The sequence below is a fragment of the Tachysurus fulvidraco genome, chromosome 23, assembly GCF_022655615.1.
Source record: "Tachysurus fulvidraco isolate hzauxx_2018 chromosome 23, HZAU_PFXX_2.0, whole genome shotgun sequence".
In the NCBI taxonomy this organism is placed as follows: domain Eukaryota; kingdom Metazoa; phylum Chordata; class Actinopteri; order Siluriformes; family Bagridae; genus Tachysurus; species Tachysurus fulvidraco.
In genome coordinates, this window is record NC_062540.1 from 11,217,057 (window position 1) to 11,241,304 (window position 24,248).

General features: G+C 39.2%; 3 protein-coding genes and 2 non-coding genes across 8 annotated transcripts; 4 read left to right on the plus strand and 1 right to left on the minus strand.

The window, feature by feature from the left end:
• Positions 1 to 3: 3 nt before the first annotated feature.
• Positions 4 to 7,966, minus strand: tfip11 (tuftelin interacting protein 11). The gene is made up of 14 exons (XM_027144803.2): positions 7,825 to 7,966; positions 7,360 to 7,572; positions 5,462 to 5,618; positions 4,421 to 4,577; positions 4,199 to 4,326; positions 3,924 to 4,079; positions 3,607 to 3,798; positions 2,794 to 3,108; positions 2,594 to 2,700; positions 2,216 to 2,384; positions 1,736 to 1,979; positions 1,442 to 1,584; positions 1,046 to 1,211; positions 4 to 577 (listed from the first exon to the last, which is right to left on the minus strand). Exons 2-14 carry the CDS (start codon positions 7,566 to 7,568, stop codon positions 213 to 215), a joined length of 2,508 nt encoding a protein of 835 aa, XP_027000604.1. The 5' UTR covers positions 7,569 to 7,572; positions 7,825 to 7,966; the 3' UTR covers positions 4 to 212.
• On the plus strand, positions 7,861 to 15,997 carry naca (nascent polypeptide associated complex subunit alpha). Of its 4 annotated transcripts, none has more exons than XM_047806845.1 (9): positions 7,861 to 7,999; positions 9,637 to 9,712; positions 11,297 to 13,669; positions 14,564 to 14,649; positions 14,750 to 14,827; positions 14,914 to 15,060; positions 15,312 to 15,440; positions 15,568 to 15,690; positions 15,886 to 15,997. In XM_047806845.1, exons 2-9 carry the CDS (start codon positions 9,643 to 9,645, stop codon positions 15,898 to 15,900), a joined length of 3,021 nt encoding a protein of 1,006 aa, XP_047662801.1. In that variant the 5' UTR covers positions 7,861 to 7,999; positions 9,637 to 9,642; the 3' UTR covers positions 15,901 to 15,997. The 4 variants fall into 4 exon arrangements, with proteins under 4 accessions (XP_047662801.1, XP_027000606.1, XP_047662800.1 ...); XM_047806844.1 differs by having other exon boundaries at positions 7,968 to 8,105; XM_027144805.2 differs by lacking the exon at positions 11,297 to 13,669 and having other exon boundaries at positions 7,918 to 7,999.
• Positions 15,155 to 15,230, plus strand: LOC113642055. Its single transcript, XR_003440460.1, has one exon. It is a non-coding gene; the product is annotated as a small nucleolar RNA SNORD59 (small nucleolar RNA).
• On the plus strand, positions 15,731 to 15,804 carry LOC113642054. Its single transcript, XR_003440459.1, has one exon. It is a non-coding gene; the product is annotated as a small nucleolar RNA SNORD59 (small nucleolar RNA).
• A 155-nt stretch (positions 15,998 to 16,152) lies between the features above and the next one.
• On the plus strand, positions 16,153 to 23,912 carry LOC113641801 (calcium-independent phospholipase A2-gamma-like). Its single transcript, XM_027144801.2, has 10 exons — positions 16,153 to 17,061; positions 18,189 to 19,600; positions 19,803 to 19,952; positions 20,076 to 20,233; positions 20,367 to 20,461; positions 20,644 to 20,815; positions 20,920 to 20,977; positions 21,084 to 21,278; positions 21,379 to 21,574; positions 23,103 to 23,912. Exons 2-10 carry the CDS (start codon positions 18,272 to 18,274, stop codon positions 23,363 to 23,365), a joined length of 2,616 nt encoding a protein of 871 aa, XP_027000602.1. The 5' UTR covers positions 16,153 to 17,061; positions 18,189 to 18,271; the 3' UTR covers positions 23,366 to 23,912.
• The last annotated feature ends 336 nt before the right edge of the window (positions 23,913 to 24,248 follow it).

The window sequence follows — 24,248 nt, forward strand, 5'->3', positions numbered from 1 at the left end:
ACCTTTCCAAAATGAACCATTTATTTCCAAATGTTCTCACTCACAGGCTCGACATTTTACAAATGTATAAAACACTAACAATGTACACACGTGTCAAAGAACTCTATTAGCTGGATGGACAAGCTCTGTTTCCATTCACCTAAAGGGCTGCTTGACACCATTCACATTCCCTGACTTGCTGGGGGTCTCGCAGTCCTGCTTATCTCAGTCTTTTATTTGGCCATATCAATAAGACTCTGTAATGATGTAGGGACCCAGGTCTTTTTCCCCTGGACAAACACAACACCCCTCTCCACATAGATAGTGATCCTGCCAAACGTGTACAGTTGCTTTCCCAGGTGTCGCTTGCCCATAATAGGCATGAAGACAATGCCGTTCTCCTCTGCTTTGGCCTGGATCAGGTCTTTGAAGTTGGTGGGTATGGAGGCTGAGACAGGGCCAGTGACAGGCAGGCGTGGAACATTGCTCTCTACCTCACGCTGTGGAGGTGCTGGTGGCTCATACTGGAAATCTTTCCTCCTCTCTGTCTGGGTGAGATATGCAATGTTTTCCTTTGCTCCAGGTTGCATGTAACCACCTAGAAAACAGAAGGAAAAAAAATCAGTGGACAAAGTTAGGTTTCCATCAATTGTCAGTTTCGTTTATCAGAAGGTGAAAACCATAAAGAAAAATCATATAAAAACTTTATTATAATATCCAGATGACACAGAACACATGCCATACATAAGCTAGAGATGAGTCCAAAATGTATATTACTGTGAAAAGATGTGGCTATGGTAGTGTGAGATATTTAGGCATCTGGAGCATGTCTCCACTCTGTCCTATAATTTTGGTATTTTACCCAAAATTGTTAATGTGAACAAATACAGCATTATAGGATGTTTGGACTAGATAAGCACAGTCATTCCACATGGCCAAAAACAAAAAGCAGGAGTGGGTGGTTTTACTGTCAAAGCTATAATATGATCTAAAACTCTCCTTTAATTTGAAGCAAATGAGCATACAGTATGACTGTGATAGAGAGAGAAAAACAGCGGAGACTGACCTAGTCCCGAGGCCACAGCTCTGTTCATTATGTCTAGGGCTTCATTCAGCTTCTCTTTAATGACAGGGTGACTAAGCAGTGTCTCTGACAGCATGCCTTTCCAGCCCAGATACCACTTAGTGATCTCCTCATAGTTAGGATTGTTACTCAGCCAGGAGCACAACACCTGCAACAAGAAACACAGTTATAAATAAACAGAAACATCCATATGAGTTTTTGACATTTTCAACATTTGCATCCCGTTTCACTGTACTATGACTATTATTAGTGCCCTCTTTTTGGCATAACTAACTTTTCTTAATCCTTTTTTTGGCATATATAATAATAGGCATAATGTAGCCAGAACAACTTTCTGATTAAGTTTTGCATTCTATAAAATAAAATACCTGGACCTACCTGTAGCCATTTGTTAAAAAAGTGCTTGTCAAGTAATCCCACCATACTGGACAAAGACAACATTCCCTCCCAGTCCATCACCCAGTTGAACGGTTCAATCAGCTGTTGATGTGGGTTCACCACCAACTCCCCAAGACACAGAGCTGCAACACACCGACACACATGGTCATTAAAATGTATGCTGCTCTAACACTCATTTGTAAACATATTGCTGAAGAATATTTCCATTAGTATTACAGAAAGGTAGGAAATGTAACCGTAAGGGAATATTTGCACTATGTCCCAAACACACACCAAGTTTAGGGACAATGTTTTTGACCATGAAGGCTTCCCAGGCTCCAGGGGTGAAGACGTCTTTCCAAGGCTGCAGGATGAGTCGGGCAGAAGCATCACTGGGGTGCCAGCGCTGTAGGGCATTTGCCAGCTTGTTGCGTATAGGTGGGTACAGTGGCTCTAGGCGCATCTGCATCTGAGGCAACCACGGGTGGATCCAGGAGTGGATGGGAACTGTGTCTGTCAGTGGGTTCCAGTTATCCACCTGAGAAGCCATAGGCAGCCAGATTATTACAAAGTTATTACAGGATTATTTTTTAAAGATACACCCCATGAACACGGACAGTGTTAGCTCAGAGCTTATATCAATGCCGTGAATGTGATGTAAATAAGGTGTTTCCTTACATGACTCGAAGACCAATTATTTTTGAAAACACTGATTTCATTGTTATGCAAAGCCAAATGATTTACTACTGTGTATTGAAAACAAAATCAACCGACCTCTTTCTGAAGTCGTGGGAAGATGAGCTGCTCTAATACGTAGTCGAGGATCCACAGAGGCAGCACGGGGGCCCAACAATCCACCAGGTCAACCATAGGACCAACATTTCTGGGCTGCCACTGTGTCACGCAGTTGCTTAGCACTGGAATCCACACCTCCCATATCAACCTGCACACAGACACCCGAATTGTTAGATCACAAACAAATGGTATTTAGATAAAAATAAGAAAATAGGCACATTTATGTGGTGGTTATTTTCTTTGTTCAAAAAATGATTTTATTCTTATTATTAATTCCTCTTTTGCATATATCTTTTTGCATCACCATGAAGCTAAACAGTAAAGTAATAAAAGGTAAAGTTCAGTAAAAAGTTTTACCTGTGGTAGGGGTCCATATAGTTGGCATCAGGTGTACTATGTTGAAGTTGTGTACCCTCTAGAATGGCCCTCCACTGACCTACCTCCTCAAAACAATATGAACAGTCCTACACAGAATAAAATTTAACATTAGTTACAAATCGACAAAGCACACTGGAAGCCTTTCTCCCCGTAACATTGTTTGCTGCATGCGTTTTCACCTTCAGTGGGTCCCAGTTTCGGAGTTTCTCGTTCAGTAGTGGATGCACCGCGGACACAGCGAGATCGGCGAGCCCCATGCTTTTGTATTCATGATAGAACTGTGTCTGCATCTGCTGGAAAGCCTGGACACACTCTTCGAGGGAGAGTGAAGGGTTGCCTCCTTCCCCAGCTGTCTCCAGTCGCTCCACCAGCTCCAGCACCTGCTCCAGTCGCTCTACTGCCTCACTCTCCTCCCTTAACCGAGCCTGCAGGGCTGTACTCTCATGCCTCAGAGACACCACTGTATCCTTCTCATGCTGCAAACGCCGGGAGCTCTACAAAAAGAACCACAATTGGTGGAGATATTACTAAAGTATCCTCAGTCATAATTGTATTCAGATATTTTTGCAGACATGAATATGCAGCATGTTTAGATCAGGCAGGTACTACAGAGAAAATATTGTACACAGTCACAGAGTCAGTGAATTATTCCAAAGCAGAAAAGTTCAATTATACCAAAATGTATATTGATTGCGACTCACAAAACATAGATAATGCAAAATAGAAAGAATATAAATGCAAATGTGAATGTTTATGCAATGTGTAAATATTTAAAATGCAACTAATGAACTGCAAAGACCGTATATGACTTAGCTTTTATACCTCAAAAAAGTTTTTAAAATGATCACTATTTTATTGATTAAATATTAAAAGTTTCTAATATATATATATTAGTACATATAAACATTTGTACATAAGAAATAGAAAAGGAAATATACAATTTTGCCCTATGGTGGTGAGATGTTAAATTTTAGAGAAATCTAAAAGTCTACCTGTAAAATATCCTGCTCAGTAAGCTCGATGAGCAGTTTGAGGTTGTGTTCGAGTTCTGGCAGAGCAAAACCACAGCTCTTCTGCTCTCTTGCACTTGCACTCATAGGAGCCTCTTCAGGAATGCTATGCTTCTGGCTCATCTGACTGTAGCTGTAGTAGACCTTCTGTTCACGGCCTGTCATATCGATCACCTTAAAAATAAACAAATAAATAAATGAATTAATTACATGTTAAAAGTACAAGTGTTTGTATGAAAAATCTCTTCATCTTTCTGGAGATGTCCCTAATACGGAATGGCCAGAGGTTTATTACTCACCTTGACTTGGGCAAGTTCTCCAGCTGGTTGGCTCATGCTTTTGTTAGAGAGTTTTCCATGAGCTTTCAGTTCCTCCACAGATTTGAAGGAGTATTTTGGCTTTTTCTTTCCTGCCCCAGGCTCTTTCCGCCATTGCCCCAACTCCCTCTGAAACTCCTACAAGCAAATAGTAACAGAGAGAAATACAGATTGCACCTGGGAATATTTAAGATGAAGTACAAGAATAAGTGTTTAACCCTTGAGAACCGAAAAAGCTCTATCCCGAATCAACTCACCTTCTCCTCCTCCTCCTCTGAATCTACCACTGGAAAGTCCTGAACTGACTGCTGAGTTCTCTCATTCCCATAAGCACCCACAGCTCCTTTTCCCTTACGTACTTTAGCCTCGATTGGGCTTACAATACCTACAAAAGCATCCAAGAATCAGGACACACATACTAATCACAGATTAACATACAATCACTAAAGAACTTGCACTGTAACAGAAAGACACTCAACCCTGTGCATTTTTCCCAAGGCCTTTTCCCGGGACATAGCCCATCTTCTGTAGCAGCTTCTGGCCAATGCCTCGTGTGTGTTTCTCCCAGCTACCAATGTCCTGCCCTGGTCGGATGTTGCCTGCAAAGGTCTTCTGGGAAGTTTTAAAATTCCCACCCTGTAGAAAGAAAATAGAATGTGCTACATCATCAAACTGTTCATTTAAATCCAATCCTACAGCATCAACAATTTAAAATGCAGCCAATATTTCAATATGTTGCTTAATACATTTTTTGAAGTCCATCTTTTCTGTAAGAAATGCTCAACACTTAATACTTTCATACAAAGTAAACAGATTTAAAATATTCTACAACACTTGCACAAACCCAGTTAAGGACATAATAGCATAGTTTTTAAAGTTCATAAAATGTGTTAGAATTTTACCTGAAATAAATTGAATGTGGTTATTCTAATAAATAACTTTTTTGTTTCTTTGGCCTATTGACAACATAGGCAAAAGAGATGTTTCATTCATTCATTCATTCTCTACTGCTTATCTGAACCATTCTCGGGTCACGGGGAGCCTGTGCCTATCTCATGTGTCATCAGGCATCGAGGCAGGATACACCCTGGACGGAGTGCCAACCCATCTCAGGGCACTCACACACTCATTCACTCACGCACTACAGACAATTTTCCAGAGATGCCAATCATCCTACCATGCATGTCTTTGGACCGGGGGAGGAAACCGGAGTACCCAGAGGAAACCCCCGAGGCACGGGGAGAACATGCAAACTCCACACACACAAGGCGGAGGTGGGAATCAAACCCCCAACCCTGGAGGTATGAGGCAAACGCTAACCACTAAGCCACCGTGACCCCTCAAAAGAGATGTATAATATTTTAAAATGATTAGTTATTATTCTCAACAAGACATTTACTGAAATAATTAAGCTGACACATAAATAACCATTAGAAGTAACCATTAGCACTACAATGTACATTTTAAACAACAGGAAAGCAGAAAATAATTAAAACTGTAGTATTCAAAATTCAGCATACGGTTTGAAGCTTTCTGGGTGCAGCAGCACGGGGTGGTGGAGGTGCTTCTTCATCCTCTTCTGAGTCATCTGAGCCATGCTGCTCGTTTTTCTCATCAGCTGCAGTCTTCCTCACACCGGCACTTATGAAGTTCACAGGGGCTGTGTAGTCTTTTGCTCTATTCAGAATTATACACACACAAAAATGACACTTAATTCAGTTATTTTCCTCAAACATAGATACACAAAAAAAGAAGATGGTACCGTGTGAATATACACTATGTATGCTGTTAATAAGGTACACCTATCCTGTGGCTACAGTCAGAGGACATTTTATGAGCTACACGTACTTTACAGTCAATCAGAGATTAATTGGTGTTGGATCATTTTCAGCACAGCAGTGACACTGGTGTTACACTGGTACTGGTTTGTTCATTCTAATGTTACTGCACAAAATATTGGTTGAAAATTCAGTATTCACACACAGTATTTACACCGGTCGGCGCTGTTTCTGTTTACTGTTTATTGTCTTTTGTGTATTGTATTTTTTTTTACTTTTTGTATTGTCTTGTAACTTTTTGTCTGCACCGTCTTTGTCCTGCACTGTCTTTTGTCCTGCATCGCCTTGTCTGTCTTGTCCTGCACTGTTTGCACCAGGTTGCACAGTTGCACTTTGTGTGGCTAGGACTACTTACTAAGTCCTAGCCCTGTCTTTGTTTTATGTAACATCATGGACCTGGAGAAACGTTGTCTCATTTCACTTTGTACTGCAACAGCTATATAATGGTTGAAATGACAATAAAAGCTTCTTGACTTGACTCTTGACTTGACGACTGCATCATACTCAATCTACTGATGAAATTATAAATGAAGCAACATGTAACACTCAGCAAATCCCAAAAACTCTGTAGAACAAACCAATAGCTTTCTTGATAAAGACGTTAGCAGAAATAAACACATTTTTATACTAGCACATGCAGTATACTGGCACAATGAGTTTTGTTCCACTGGTTATGGAGAAAATTGAATGCACTTTTTTTTTTAATCTTATCCAGAGGCCAAACTTCATTTAAGCCATTTTAGTCAGATTTTAACAATGATTAAATCCATTTCTGTTATATGGCTTCCGGATATGTGATCGGAGAGTGTAGATAGTTTAGATTCTCACCCCTGAAGCTATGCTGAGGTATTTCAGAACAAATCCCAGGGGTCCTTCTGCACCTGATACACTTGTACCAGTGTTACTCACATTACTAATCACAGTTACTGTTTCACTATTATCCCTATTACTGTTTCACTGTTATCCCTAGTACGTTTTCACCATTATCCCTATTACGTTTTCACCATTATCCCTATTACGTTTTCACTGTTATCCCTATTACGTTTTCACTGTTATCCCGATCACATTTTCACTGTTATCCCTATTACATTTTCACTGTTATTCTATTACATTTTCACTGTTATTCTATTACATTTTCACTGTTATTCCATTACGTTTTCACCATTATCCCTATTACGTTTTCACTGTTATCCCGATCACATTTTCACTGTTATCCCTATTACATTTTCACTGTTATTCTATTACATTTTCACTGTTATTCCATTACGTTTTCAGCATTATCCCTATTACATTTTCACTGTTATTCCATTACGTTTTCAGCATTATCCCTATTACGTTTTCACCGTTATACCTATTACGTTTTCAGCATTATCCCTATTACGTTTTCAGCATTATCCCCATTACGTTTTCACAGTTATCCCTATTAAGTTTTCACTATTTTCACATTTACTGTTTCACTATTATCACTGTTACTGCTTCACTATTACTGTTTAATGGCCATGCTATCTGTTTAGTACGCTTACTTGTACGCTACCCTTCAGTGGAATAAACGATAAGCTGTAGGACAGCAGTGCAGATACCTCTTGCCTCCAAAGCTCGGTCTCTCATCATCTGAATCGTGTTCAGCCCATATGCCGTATGTAGCCTCCTCTTTGGTCTGCCGGTGGCGACGTCTGTCGGGATTAAACTCGTTGGCTAAATCCCATTCAGAAATCTCAAACTTCTCAATCTCGACTCCATCCTCCTCCTCCTCGTCTCCTCTAGGCCCATACAAATGGGACATAGACATAATTCTGTAGGAATAAAAACAACACAGCTGAAATCATCGATCTGACTGAATTCTTCTTCTTATTTTGTATAAACAGGGTATTTAACTAGGAGAAAGAAGAGCTGAGAGCTGCTTCAAATTAGCCAGTAATGTAACGTTATCGAGCTACATTCATGTTATAACGCCTTTTTAAGTAATTAGCACATCCAGCTAAACCCTGTTAATACAAACGCTCTTTGCAATTCATAATTTGCTTATAGAGTAACACAAAAGTCACCTTATTAAGATATAAGTCCTTTAAACTGCCAGCTAACTGTTTAAAAAAATGCTAGCAAGAGGCATCGACTTCCGGTTGATGTCATTGTGAACCGGAACAACAATGTTTATGTGAACGTGACGCAAGGGTCAGGATCTCTCTCTCTCAGCCATCTTGGACCCCGAGCTCGAATCTAGTAAGTGTTTCTGTCTTCAATCTTCCGACATCCAGCATTAATAAGCGGTTATTTCCCCGTCAGACATCATCCCAGCCTTTGCCTTACAAGTCTTCTCTCCTAAGCGGTAAAGATTTCCGTAAAGTAACGTTGTGATGTGGTGAAACGTTGTTGTTAATGTCAGCAGGACAAAATGGGTGAGCTGTAGCAGTGGCCTGACTGACTGACTGAGTCGCTTGGTCATGTTCGCGTCTGTTTTATTGTTTTCCGAGCTTTCTTTTGTAATAAAACATGCCGCTATTATGTTTTATTTTGCTTTCCGTTGTAGTGTGTGTGCGCGCGCTTCTCGTGTTCGTGTCACTGGACACGTTTAGAAGCTAAAACCTGGTTAAAAGCACGACATTTGTGCTACAGAGCTAAAGCTGACTGAGGTGTAACTGTACACTGATCCTGACACAGTTACTTAGCTGCCTGGCTTAAAGTACCACAAGTTGTGTATCTCTGTGACCACCGCCTTTTCTCTTTATTAATAGGCCATTTAGGCCAAACTGTGTTTGTTTTTCCTTTTTTTTTCTTTCTTTTTGTGATCCATAGTTACTTGAAATTGCCTAAAGCAAAACGACTTGCCCGAAAGCAGAGCGTTATAACAACCAAATGACTGACTTGTGTTGGTTTACATTTCACATTTCTGGCATTTAGCAGACACCTTTTTCCAGAGTGATTTACACTTTTTTTTTAAATTTCAATTTATATAACTGAGCAATTGATGCTCAAGGGCCCAGCAGTGGAAACTTTGGTGGACCTGGGATTCGAACTCACAACCTTCCAATCAGTTATATCCAACACCTTATAGACTAGACCACCATGTCCCAGAAATAAACCAGAAATTGTAAGAGGTTTATAAATGTCTTACGGAAGAGATCACAATTTCTACTATCAAACGTGGGGGCATCTATTTAAATATATGTAAATGTCTGAATTTTATTGCATTTGTCAGAAAATAAGTTTAGAAATCCAATCATTTTGTTACAAGTTGCTGTAATAAGCATCAAAACAGGCATCAGATTAACAGTGTGTCATGAATGCAGGATGAAATAAATAATTTTAGTACAAGTTGGAAAGGAAATTTTACATGTATATCATAATGACACTATGTATAACAGGAAACAAGTTTTCTAGGGTTACTTGTAATGATTGTGTAAAGTGGATAGAATTTAAATTGCCTCAACTTTCTGACTTCCTCTCAGATTATTGGTGGTTGTAAGTAGACAGAAGCACTATAATAAACACATTACTGCCCAGGTTAATATTATTAATACAATTGAAAGGCACACGTATTTGGATAATAAAAGTTTATTCAGAAATCTTGAAAAAACTTGACTTAACTGACCAAAATATTTTTTACCTGTAGTACATACAGTAATTAATAATAAATAAATCAGTCTAGTCGAGTCCGATTAGACTATGCTGTTTCAAACCGCTTTGACAGCTGCTGAGGTCAAATTTCAAATTGTATGAATTGTTACATATCTAGTGCTTGTGTAATATATTCACACAGAACCTGCCTTGTTTTTAAGAGGAGTATAATTCACATGCATTCCAAAACACAATATATGGTGTTCTTGTATCTAACACATTGCTTGTGGTTGTTGTTGCAGCCAACAATGCCAGGTGAAGCCACAGAAACTGTCCCAGTGACAGAGCAGGAGATGCAGCAGCCCCAAGTGGAGACGGGTTTGTAGAAATTATAATCAACACTAAACTCTGATAAAGGGATCCTGGAGCTCTTACTTCGAGTTATCTTGCTAAATTTGTTGTAAAAACTGAATTAAAATAAGGTTGCAAAGATGTGGTTCTTCTGGTATTGCCACCTGTTTCTGCCAATCTTTACATTTTTTAACCCCCAAGTGACCAGCTGTTGTGACCTTCATGCAGCATGGGGGTTTGTCTTTCTCATTGGAGTAAAGTTTTGTATATCTGGTAGATTCAGGGTTTTATGCTTTAAAAAAAAAAAAGCTGATCCAGGATCTCTATTTCTAAAAATGTTACACAGCAGTCTACGCTGTGTTTCACTTGCATGAGGTTTTGTATGTGTTTTTGTTTTTTTAAATGCATGTTTAATCGCATGGGATTTGTTCAGTACAAGCATGTGGAAAAACTCAGTGTTTTTCTAATGCACACATTAGTAATGTAAACTGGTATGATTTCTTAACTGAATAAATATTACAAACAATTTAGTAAATATTACAAGCAATTTAGTTGATGGTTGCTACAGAGCAAACTTGGCCTGTTTTCTATATACTTAAATGTATTTGTATTTGTTTATGATAAAGTTGGTACATATTCCCCAGGGGAAATACAGAGACATCTAAATTCAATATAAAATGGCTTAGCTGTATTTATAAGCAAATGAATCAGGAGTGGAAACCTTTATTTTGATGGTTAAAACAAAACATTTTTTGATTGTTCCTTTTAACGCAACAACATCTAGTCAGGATCAGCACAAAATTTCTCCTGAGGAATGCTGCTGAATTCCGAACCTGTTATCCATACCTTAGGACCTCTGCTGAAGATATGTGTGGGGTGGGGAAATGTACAGCCTACGGTGCATGGTGAAGAAATGCAAAAAGAGAATGCCCTAGAATTATGCCAGAAGGTTAAGAAGCGTCTTCGTGGGGTGTTTGGCCAACAGGTTTTTGAACTGCTTTAGTATGCCTTTGTAGATGTATAGGAGTCATCATAACTTTTATTTACAGTGGCCTTTCCCTTTAAGGGGACCAGTGGACAAAACCCTTAATGTGTATGCTACTGCTCCAGCCAATGCCAATATTTGTGTGCAAAAGCTTGTTCACATATAAATGGCTGTATTCTACAATTCAAACTGAGACGTACACAGTGATTGTTGTAAGAGGAGTAGATGTGGGCAATTATGGTTAACTCGGTCCTGGTTGAAACTTTTGGCCTCAATTAGCATCTTTAAGGTTTTTGATGTATAACTCAGCTTGTTGCTCAGCTTGTCTAATAGATTACAAGTGCAGTATGTATGTGATGGTCGCATCAGAAATATGCTTTGTGTGTATTACAAGTGGTGGTTCTACAGCACCACAATGCAGTATGTGTTGAACTGACTTTGATGATAACGTTTTAATGGCAGCTGGGTTGATTGAAACAGTTTGTAATCTTACGCATGTCTTAACACCATTTGAGTGAGGTGTGTGAAGAGGCCTGCTCTTCCCCTAACCCGCATGGATATGGATTTCTGTCCATGCACTTGTGGCCTTTCCATTGTCTGAACTTAAGCCCCTTTATTCTCCTCAGCTGCTGCTGCTTCAGTTCCTTCTGGTTCTAAGACAAAGGCTAAAGGGGCTAAGGCTGGCTCATCTCCACACTCTTCTGCCCCTAAGCCTGTTCCTGTGGGCCGCAGGAAGCGCTCCTCGCTTTCTGCTTCTTCCTCTTCTCCCACTTCACCTAAGTCAGCCTCTGGCCCTCGTGCCACCCCACCTTGTTCTCCACTTGCATCTCCTTCAGCTAGCTCTCCTGGTTCAGGGAAACCTGATTCAAGTGTTCCAAAGGTTGTGAAGGCTGGTAAACAGGCAAAAACCAAGAAAGCAGATTTTAAGGTTGCTGAACCTCAGGAGGTAACCCTACCTTCAGCTGCACCCTCAGATGCTAAAACAGCACATGAGTCTTCCCCAACCTCTCCCAAAGCAGACACTCTACCTGTAACTCTAGTAGAGGCAAAATCTGTGAAAGATGAATCTGCTACCTTGACTAAAACAGAGGCAAAACCAACCAAAATTGCAGGCCCTACAATGGCCTCTCCTAAAGGTACTAATGCTACCCCAGTAAAGGTAAAACAGGAGAAGGGTACAGCAGCTTCTTCAGTGAAAGTTGTAGCACCCACTTCTCCTAAAGATGTCCCATCTCCAGTACAGGAAAAAACACAGCATGTTGAAGCAACTACCTCAGCGTCAGTGGCAGTAAAACCATCGAAAGATGCAGGTTCTACAGCAGCTTCTCCTAAAGTTACTGTTGCTGCTCCTGCAAAGGCAAAACAGGAGAAGAGGGCTGTCGCTTCTCCAGTGAAAGCTGAAACACCTGCTTCTACAAAAACTGTCCCTTCTCCAGGACAGGAAAAAGCAGATAATTTAGAAGCAACCACTGCAGCTTCAGTGGAGGTAAAACCAACAAAAGATGCAGGTCCTATAGCAGCCTCTCCTAAAGGTAATGTTCCTGCTCTAGTGAAGGCAAAACAGGAGAAGGCTGCTCTAGCTTCTCCAGTGAAAGCTGAAGCAGCTGCTTCAGTAAAAGATGTCCCACCTCAAGTACAGGTAAAAACACAGAATGTTGAAGCACCTATCTCAGCTTCAGTGGCAGTAAAACCCTCAAAAGATGTAATTTCTACAGTAGCTTCTCCTAAAGGTACTGTTGCTACTCCTGGGAAGGCAAAACAGGAGAAGGCTGCTGTAGCTTCTCCAGTGAAAGCTGAAGCACCTGCTTCTGCTAAAGATGTCCCTTCTCCAGGACAGGAAAAAACAGATAATATTGTAGCAACTTCCTCAGCTTCAGTAGAGGTAAAACCAACAAAAGATGCAAGTCCTACAGCAGCCTCTCCTAAAGGAGATGTTCCTGCTCCCATGAAGGCAAAACAGGCGAAGGCTGCTCTAACTTCACCAGTGAAAGCTGAAGCACCTGCTTCTGCAAAAGATGTCTCACCTCCAGTACAGGAAAAAACAGAGAATATTGAAGCAGCTACCTCAGCTTTAGTGGAGGTAAAACCAACAAAAGATGCAGGTCCTACAGCAACTTCTCCTAAAGGTATTGTTGCTACTCCTGGGAAGGCAAAACAGGAGAAGGCTGCTGTAGCTTCTCCAGTGAAAGCTGAAGCACCAGCCTTAGTAAAAGGTGTCCCAAACCCAGTGGTTGCAAAACCAGTGAAGAGCGAAGCAGCAGGCCCAACCTCAGCTCCAGTTGATGAGATGCCGGTGAAGGGTATTGTACCTGCACCAGCCACTTCAAAAGTGGCCATCCCTGCCACAGTGGATGCAAAACCATTAGAGGTTGTATCACCTACTTCAGTATCTCCTAAAGTTACTGTAGCCCCTGAGGCTTTTAAAGTAGTTTCTAAGACCGCCGTCCCTGCACCCAAATCATATTCTGAGGTTGTGGCTTGTAGTCTTCCCAAAGTACCAGAGATGCCAAAGGTTGTTCAGGAAATCCAAATAACACCTAAAGGGTCAGACACCCCAAGGGCTCCGACAGTTATTTCAGAAACTCCCAAGATTGCTGAAGTGCCCAAATCTGCTTCTGAATCTCCAGAGGCTAAGTGTGTTCCTGTTATATCTCCAGTACAAAAACCAAAGCCTGTTCCAGTTGCTTCTAAAGGAAATTTAGATGTCCCTAAAAAGTCAAGTGTTGGTCCATCTAATGCAGCAAAATCCACCAAGTCTTCCATTGTTCCTCTGGATGAGGAGGAAGATGACCTCCCTCCACTTATTCCACCTGAGAAGCCTGATATGCTGCCTGTTTTTCAACCCGTAGCCGAGGCTCCACCTAAAGTGGAACCGGTAGTTAAAGCTCTTGTGACTCCAGCTGGTCCTAAAACCGCTCCAGCACCTGCTAAACTTCAGCTTGACCCTACACCAGTTAAAGCTGCATCCAACCAGGAAGCAGTAATCAAGAATGACAAGGGTATTTCTTTCTGTCCGTCTTTCTGTGCCTTTGTCCTGGACTTGTGGGTTTTTCAGTATAGTCAGGGTGGCTGTACTATTATGTTTTTATCACAGTGTCTACTGAATGTATTGGGGAAAGCTTAAGTGGCAAGTTGTGGCTTTAAACGTGTCTGTGAACATGCAAAGGCACTTAGTGTTTAGGTTGAAAACAGGAAGGCTCTAAGTGTTAGTGTCAGTGTTGCTGTCAGTAAGTAACGAGACCACCTTTTTTTTGTATTGTGGCATTTTTCTGTGGCTCAGTTTCAAACGTGATGCACTATGAAGGGTGCAGTATACACATGTTTTAACCTAGTGTGCAAGTTAGAATTTGGCTACATTTGAATTATGGAGAGGAAGATTGGCATTATTCAATAAGATTGGAAAAATGTCAGACACAATCATTTATCGTATTACGGATCAAGTTTATGGCTTCTTGTCAAGTTTTTTTATTACATATTCACTAGCTAATGGTCTGTTGTATAAAAGGAAATTTGGTGAACAGGTGCACTTAAATTAAGTTTTGACATTTCTGAAATAGATTAAACTCAAGTTTTAAAACTTAATTTTATTTGTTGTTTGAACTTTGATAAAAGGGAACATGTTTGTTTAATACAAAAATGGGCTTACTTTATTTATTATATATATGATTTGTGGAGCATCTGTTTACTTATTGATATTGGTTTTCATGCTTAAGGTGGAAGTGATTATCCACTGAATTAATGCTCTGAATTAAAAAAAATAATGTTTCTGAATAGCTATGAACATTGGACTAATATATTTTAGATTGTATATAAAATATAATATGTAAATATATAAATACATATAGAAAACAATCTTTTAATTCATTACATAACTTCCGCGATTTATATTCAAGGGTCCGGCACTGAATCAGACAGTGATGAATCTGTTCCTGATCTGGAGGAGCAGGATTCTGCACAGACACAGACACAGCAGGCACAGGTAGGACCTAGACATGAACATTTAGAAACAATTTAAATGAAAATGTTCTGTTTGTGTGTGTATGATGATTATGATAACAGCTATTTTATCCATTTCACAGCTTGCAGCAGCTGCTGAAATTGACGAGGAACCCGTCAGTAAAGCCAAACAAAGCAGAAGTGAAAAGAAAGCAAGAAAGGTAGGAGTGTTGTGTTCTGCATATTTGGTTTTTTTTTTTTTTTTTTGGTTATAAAAAGCTAAAATTTTCATGTCTTATTTTACCAGGCAATGTCCAAACTGGGTCTCAGACAAGTGACGGGGGTTACCAGGGTTACCATTCGCAAGTCTAAGAACATTCTGTTTGTCATCACCAAACCAGACGTCTACAAAAGTCCCGCTTCAGACACTTACATTGTTTTTGGAGAGGCTAAGGTAAGAACTTATAGGATTGGTTATATGGTGCATAATACATAAGAAATGTTTGTACATCACAGAAACAGCTGAAGCATTTCTGCACATTTACCTCCTTTTTGTGATGATTTAAACAGTTTGACTTTCGTTCTTCTGAAACTAATGAAGCCAAACTTTCTGTTCTGAAAAGGGGATTTAGGTGACACTGTCTTTCATTTGAATTGAAAGCCTCTTATTTTACAAGATGGAATAAATCTTTTTGTGCTGCTTAGATTGAGGACTTGTCCCAGCAAGCTCAGTTGGCTGCTGCAGAGAAGTTCAAGGTCCAAGGAGAAGCAGCATCAAACATCCAAGAAAGCACACAGACGCCTACAGTACACGAGGAAAGCGAAGAGGAAGAGGTCAGGGAATTCCTTTCATATCTATACTCCGTCTAACATGATTCTAATAGTTACTTTGTCACGGGATACTGCTTTGTGCATTCAGGAGATATATTTTAAATGTAATTTTTTTTTTTTTGTTTTGAAGGTTGATGAGACCGGAGTAGAGGTTAAGGACATTGAGCTGGTCATGTCTCAAGCCAACGTATCACGGGCAAAGGCTGTTCGCGCACTGAAGAATAACAACAACGACATTGTCAATGCCATTATGGTGAGTTTAGACAATTACATCATGTCCAATAAACAGAAATACTTCTGTGATGATTTAACAGCTTGACTTTCGTTCTTCTGAGTCTGCTGAAGCCAAATATCTGTTCTGAGAAGAGCTCCTTGATTTTTTTTTTTAATAACACTGCATGATTTCATGCATCCGGTTAAATCTATTCTCCATCTTCTTTCTTTACAGGAATTGACGATGTAGGTGGATATCAGAGCAGGGCAGAATGAGATGTTGCTGAATTAATCTACACTATTTGTACAATTTATACCCAAGAGAAATAAAGTTTGGTTGATGGCTATTGTCTGGTTTATTATATTTGGATAATAGACTGTGAGGCACCTGTTGGATATAAGATTAGTATTTAATGACGACAGATTTGAGTTTCTTTTTGTTGATAAAATAAGGTTGCTAAGAACTTTAATGACCTAATCCCAGTTTTCTTGTAATTAGTAGGTACAATTAAAATTATATTGAACTGGATGCTATATAACAAGCAAGAATAATGATGTACTCTCAGAATGCCTGTGATTCATATGCAGCTAAACACAACTGATTAAATTTAACAGCATGATTGCAAGTGTGCAGTCACTTTTTTAAAAGAAATTAAAATCAAGTAATTAGCATTTCAGACATCATATGGCCAAATGTTATCAGTCAACACACTTGGAATTGGATTTTTCCATGTGACAAGCACAGACAAATGGAGTGATACAGCGAACACTACTGTTACCTTTAAATACAAGTGTGCTTAGAATGTCACTTGACCAATTGTTTGGTCATTTGTGGACCTTCATTAACTTGTATAATATACATTGAGATTACAAGCTGAAGTTATTCATGTATTTTTTCATAATTTAAAAGCAAGTTGTCTTGTTTGCTAGCAAACAATTTGTATTATCTGTTTTAACTTAAAAGACCATCAAATGTTTTAGAGTCACTTGTAACGGTGATGGTGTTGAATTGCTATTTGCGTGTATCAGCTATTCTTGGAGTAGATCAACTATGCATGGAAGTGTCAGTGTAATTCATAATTCATGTTTTACTAGGTTTGCTCCATTACCACATATGTTGAAACAGCCTCTCAGAAGGTACAGATACTGAGAAAAAACCCTAAATATAGAAACTTCATCTGCATTTTGGGCTAGGATTATATTCGGAATGGAGAAAGTGATTGGTCCAAGAGAGAATCACATGACTTATTCCACCAGCAAATATTACAGTAGGATTCAGCTGGTAAATATGAAAGGAGATTTACAGCTTTGCTTTGCTATAACAGTGCTTACTGTAAAAATGACAAAATGTATAGTACTATACTGCACATGTTAGTGGAACCTGTTAACGCTTGCTGGTGCAGTTACACAGGTAATGATAACATTATTGCATGGCTAGGTTAAAAGAAAATAGTTTTAGAATGTGATGCATTTTATTTTTAAATTTGGTTAAACTGGCCATTTCTTTATACACCGTATCTTATTTCGTTTGAATTGTTTCCTTGTTGCAACCAGAATCCTTGCCAAATTTCACGGAAGCATACATTTTACTCTGTTATTAAAATGCAACACAAAATAACTTAAGATCAACAAATCGTCAAGCAACCTGAAGCATTTTATAGAGTATTGATGATGTTTACAGAGCTTTGTGTTGTAATACAGTACATTTTAAGTGAATTGAAATTCTTTTTTTTTCCATTCAGACATTAACATTATAAAGAATGGTTCCTATTTTGAACCTTTATCTTTCCTACAGCATTTATTTGATTCATGTGAGTCATTCTGCCTAGTCAGTGTTTAACTGGTTGGTAATACTTTAGTTTTTTTGAATTACATTCTAACAGGACCAAATGTTTTGGACCTTTCACTGTTGTCTGTCTCCTGCCATTTATAGAACGCTGGTTAATTTCCACATGGCTGAACAGTTTGTACACAATGTCAAGGGCAGCAAGCCAGCAGTTCTAAAAGAAAAGAGCAGAGGCTGTTCCCTTGTTTGCATACACATGCCTTTAAACACAAAATAAGTCAGATAAATTGAATTATTTGACCTTCCGTCATCTAATAGCCTGAAAGAATATTCTCAAGGTTGCTACTGTTTGTTTATAAATGACCTTCAGTATGTTGTGATGTGAAATCGAGTACAAGCAATTCAGTTATATATCGAAATGAAAATGACTGTGAAGGTCATTCTTAAATTACAAAGTATAATATTAAATCAAACATCTGAAAAGTACTGCTTTAAATGACAGTGAATTGTCTTCAATCGCACAGAAGTAAACACTGTTGCAACAAAATGAACCAGTCGGGGGCACCCAAGCACAATGCTAGCTGCTGTAAGACAAGATACCTTTTAATATCTCATGCTGTTTTTCTAATTACATTTCTGTGTATACAATAACAAAATAAATAGAAATGTAATTTAGGCTTTGGATAGAATAAGTCAGGATGTGTATTTCAGAGATGACAGAAATAGCGTTGGTCTTTTCTTTTGCTTTTTAGGAACTGAGTGCGTTGGAGTCTGGCTAGGCTTACATATTTCACTTCTGGGATCCGTTTGCTCTCTTAGTGTGTGTATGTGACTGATGGGGCGATACGTCAGTACAAATCTGGGGACAACCTTTGGACTACAGAGGTTGCAGTTACTGTATGGTATACGGAAGCTGCTCACTAGCATCAGAGCTTTGTCTCACCTTGCTCGGACATCTTGTCCCATTAAACCCCACAGGTCATACCTGAACTGCCACTCCTCAGCCTGTAATTCTGGCTGGAGCAATTTCTTCAAAAAGTCAAAGCAGAGACCTCTGAGGACCACATATCCTAGTCTGAAGCATGAAGCTAAATTGTACAATGATCAAGTTTCTCGAATGTTTTCTGCTTCAAAAAGGGAGACGTTTAAACAAGAAGTTCCATTAAGGGTTAAAGATACTGTTCAGATGCAGTGGATGCAAGTAAGATTTGGAGACACTTTCAAGCGCTTGTCTAAACACATAAATATGTATTTTAAGCAGAAAGAGATGTCTGAATCTTGTCAGGCTGTATTTGTCTCTGCAATGCAGAAGCCTTTTACTGGGGTGCAGAGACAAGCCCAGACCCAAAATTCCATTGAAGGCAAAGAGGCTAGAGAGCTTAAACAAATGCAATATCCATCTATTAGCCAGTCTCAGGAATCACATTTGACTTCAGGATATCCAGGATTGCAACTGTTTCATATGAGTTCTCTAGTGACAAGATTTGGGGAGAGCTATAGCTATGTATCCAGTCACATAAACTCTGTCTTCTTGAAACAAGTCTATAAGGAAGTGCCCTCATCTGAAGATATACTTGAAAGAAACAGGACAATATTTAAAAGAGTTGGCAAAAATCAGATCAAAGAAAATATGTCACAAGAAACTGGCCAAACTCACTATAATGAAGCCACAGTAGATGTTAACAACACTGATGTTTGTAGCTCCTTGGAGGAAGGGTATCTTCATTTTGCTCGTCATATCAACCGATACTTTGGTGCAAAAGTGACAGATACTGTTAAGGAATCACCACATCAGCAAGGCAAGGGTTCAGATAGGAATATGTTGGTGTACTCTATGGACCATCAGAATAGTTGTGCAGAATCACGGGACACTCTTCCCCTCCGTCCTAAATCTCTTTTCCATCTGAGCAACCTTACGACACACTTTGGTGAAAACTATGCCTACATGGCCACTCACATCAACCACTATTTCAAAAGCTCTACAGCTGCAGATGAGCATCTGGAGAGAGATCCATACAATGAACAATCTGGAAGTACTCTGGAGAAACAATCATCCTTTTTACAGGGCCTTTTAAACTCCTTTGGCATTCAAAGACTTGGGCGGGGCTACCTTGGAAGGGCTTCTATTAGTCCTACCACTTTAGACCCTGTGCAGGACAGATTGGTAAGTCATGCTCCAGCTAATTGCTCCCATTTCCTGCATGCATAATTCATTTGTGTACTTAAGGGCAGTAAGGTACCATGTTGCTGGTGGCTATGCTGATCGTGTCTTCAATTAGCACCCATCATTGCTTAGCAGTTAATGTAGTGTTCTATAATTTAAATGAAAGTACATGAAGATTTGTGACAGTGAAAGTGCTATATAGGCAATGAGAAGACAGCTGGCAGAGGACAGGACTCGATTTCTACTGGCAAATCTGGAGAAAGCTAGGGCACGTTCCTCCATCAGCTCCTGTGTAGAAGATTTGAACGCTCACCTAATTCTCAACCCAACATGCAAGAGTGTTGTGTGGCAGGTACAAATTTTCACTCACTTTTCTGAGTATTTCAAGTATTTTTATTTGGCACTAGTTTTTGCAGTAGTTTCTTCATTGAGTCCTTCATTATTAGTGGTTGGTTATTGGAATTTGACTGTCTAGGAAAAATCAGCAATGCATATACTGAAGCACTGCCGGCTGTTTTGGATGGATAAGAAACTTCAAGCTGCCTTTAGAGAAACTCTAGCCCTGATTGGCTATATGGATCCTCTCAAAGGTTGGGGAATACGCATGTTGTCCATCGATGGTGGTGGCACGAGGTACAGACTCCACAAAAAAAAAAAAATATCTGAACAATTTTTTCTATTTTTACATTACTAAAATCATTCTTTAAAAAATTTTGGGCAAAAATGCAGGGTGGAAAATGCAATCTTATGATTGCTTCTTCTACAGAGGGGTTGTTCCACTCCAGGTACTAAAACAGCTGGAGGCTCGGACAGGAAAACGGGTTTATCAGCTCTTTGACTATGTGTGTGGAGTAAGCACAGGTAACCTATTGTATAGGTAATCCTCAACTTTTAGAGTTGAGATGGACTTAGGTTCTCCAATCTTAGTGACACAATGAGAAATACTTTGACCTGTCCTTTCAGATCCAGTACCTTGGCTGTTAACGCTACAGTGATTATGTAAATGGAAGTTTCTGTCTCTGTATTCCTCGTTATGTCATCAGGAGCTGTTTTGGCCTTTATGTTGGCTTTGGCTCATTTCTCGATAGAGGAGTGTGAGGAAATGTACAGGCGTTTTGGCTCAGATGTTTTCCGACAGAACCCTCTGGTTGGCACAGTAAAAATGGGCTGGAGTCACTCATACTACAACACAGAGAAATGGGAGATGATCCTGAAGTAAGTTATTTTATATAAAACAAATACTTGTTTATTTTTCACAAGCAGGCATTAAGTCTTTGGCATTTAATACTTCACTTAACAAACACTTATCTGGCTCACAGGGAGAAAATAGGTGACCAGCTTCTTGTGAGAACAGCCAGAGATGACCGGAGTCCTAAGGTGAATCCTTAGATAATGTTCTATATCGGCTCAGAGCTTCTGCACCAGTTGTGTTGTCCTGAGGTGCCAATAACCACTCCCTTGATATCTCTTGTAATCACTACAGGTGTCTGCAGTGAGTGCAGTAGTGAACTGGGGTACCAGTCCAAAACCCTTTATATTTAGAAACTATAATCACTCTCCAGGACGCCTCAGTCGTTACGCAGGGGGATCTGGATACCAGCTTTGGCAAGCAGTACGAGCTTCTTCTGCTGCTCCAGGATACTTCCAGGAATTTCCCTTATATAACGACATACATCAGGTAAGACTGGTCAAACGCATTCCCCAGACAGGCTTGTGTACAGTGAATGTACACTGTGCTCATTTATATATTCTCAGTAGTGTTTTCTCCTTTGCTCTAGGATGGAGGGATAATTCTGAACAATCCCTGTGCTCTTGCTGTCCATGAAAGTCGTTTACTCTGGCCCAATCAGCAGTTCCAGTGTGTGCTGTCTCTAGGAACTGGTCGATATGATAATGCCAGAAGGGGCCCTGCTACATCTACTAGTCTCAGAGCCAAAATCAGCAACTTAATCAGCAGTGCCACAGACACTGAGGGTTAGTCTGTAAATAAGGATTTTTGCTAAAAGGCTGCCGTGATTTAATATGCTATAAAATATAAATAAGTTTGAAAAGACAACAAACGGTGTTGTAACTGGAAAATAATCAATAACAGGGTGTATGATTCTACGTTAATTATTTTCTTATGAGAGCATTTCTTAAAATGTCATTCCTCTTCTAACACAACAATTTATCAACTAGAGTTAAAGGTTTGTCACAAAAAAACTTGCCAAAGCAAGTACTTGTAACATCTGATGCTTTTTGGAGGTGAGTGGACAGATATGTTGCCAATATGTTACGGCTATTTTGCGATTCCACCTATTTTCAGAGTAAACATGTACGTGAGAGGCTGATGTCTTCAGAACACTCAGAACAAATTTCCCCTTAATGTGCAAAGCACTTTGATAAGTCATGTATATGTGGTGGTAATTTTGTGATTCCATTTATTTTGGAGGTTGATATGCATGTGACATCACATGACATCACCAGAATACAAGCCGCAGATAACAAGTTTTCCTTGTTGTTCTGAGTGTTTTGATATGTCACGTGCATGTTGTGGTCATTTTTTGATTCCACTTTGGGTGTTGGGATGCATGTGATGTCAGGTGACATTACATGATGTCATCTGAAGTCATTTAACACATTTCTCCTCATTTGTGCCGAGCATTTAGATATGTCATGTGTATATTGCAGTTTTTTTATTTGGTGCATTTGAGTTTGGTGCTTGTACCTTGAAAGCTCTAGGAAGAATAGCGTTTAGAATGAGCTTATAACAAAAAACAGAATGTTGACTTTTTTAAGCGAACATAATGATTCCAATTCAAAATTGTATTCTATAATGATCAACAACATACTTATGTAACCATTTATACTTATGACTGTTGGTGCCTGTGGTTGATTACAGTTTACCATTCTAAGCTATAAACAGTTTCTCATTCACCAACCTCTGATTTTTTTAAGGCAAAACTCAGCTTGTCATGTTTCTGAGCAACCAGAAAGTGCAAAGTCCTTACTGGAAACTCACTGACTCATACAACATGCTGGCACCTTACATTCTTTCCAGAATAATTACATAAATGTCTCCTTACAAACAGCTTCAGCATATCAATTGTAAATTTTCCTTTGTTAAGAAGAAGAAGCCTTTATTTTGTCACATCTACATTACAGCACAGTGAAATTCTTTCTTCACTTATCCCAACTTTGGAGGTTGGGGTCAGAGTGTAGGTTCAGACATGATACTGTGCCCCTGGAGCTGATAGGGTTAAGGGCCTTGCTCAAGGGCCCAACAGTGGCAGGGCCCTTAACCCTATCTGCTCTAGGGGTGCTGTATCCTGGCTGAACCTGTGAGTTAGCTGTTATGCTAAAGAATTGATCATATTAGAGTAATAATATAAATATAAAATATAAATTACAGCCCAAACTACTTTACATTAAAATATAATCAACCTAGTAACAAATGAGTTGCACTCTTCTATCATGAAGTTGTCCAGTTTGATAGTCTGCTAAAGAAAATGTCCTATTTCAGGTGTGCACACTTTGCTGGCGGATCTGCTAGAGCCAAATGTGTATTTTCGCTTTAACCCAATGCTGAGTGCTGAGGTCTCACTGGATGAAAGCAGGCCTAGTGCTCTGAAGCAACTTCAGCTGGACACTCAGCAGTATTTAGAGAGGAACGAAGCCAAATTGAAACTGCTTTGCAGTGTACTGGGTGAAGAACGCACCACACTCGGGAGAACACGGGACTGGATCAGTGAGAAAGCCTGGCAGCTACAGCAGCACTGGGCATGACTGGACAAAAGACATGGGTTTAGTGTCACTAAACTTTGCTCTCTGGGTAATATTCAAATGATTTGGTATGTATTATAAAGCTCCTTTCGGTGCACAATGAAATACACAATGAATACACTATTGAAAACTATTGTACTGTACATATTAAGCTGTTATAAGAGGAATGTGTTGTGGCATATTATTTCAGGTCAGTCAACTCTAAACAGTATCGATTGACTACATTTTAACATATTTCAGACCTCATTTATTAATTAACAGAGTTATTTCACAGTTTTCTAATTTCCTACTGTACATACACTGACTTTAATTTCTTGCCATTTATATTAGCTATTTATACAATACAGTGTGGATTATGTGCCAGCTTTCGGTTATGCAACAACTTTAGTACTTGTTAACACTGAAAATATTTAGATGTTTTCAAGAGTTAGGAGTTGTTTCAGATATAAAAATAAAATTATTTAGATAGAAATATAAATGACTCAGGTAATTTTTGTGAATTGTCAGCATATCTTTACATGTATAAATGTCCTGAAAATTAAAATAATTTATATTTATTTTCATTTATTTGTTTGTTTGTTTGTTTAATATATTAGGAAAAGTGAATTTCTAATAATTCATTATAATAAAATATTAAAATATTATATAAGAATATACTTGGATGCTTTGGCTACTATGCGTTTAAATCTGTGTGCTCAAAAATGTGCATGCAAAAATAAATGATTGTCTTGCAAATAAACTGCAAACAAATGAATTCTTTCTATGAGTCTCCTCAAATTATTTCTTATAGTTTCCATATTGACAGACATTTATGCCCAGGTGTGAAAGACATCCATTTTCATAGGAAGGACCACTGACCTTCTTTACACTCCCTCACCTATTATAA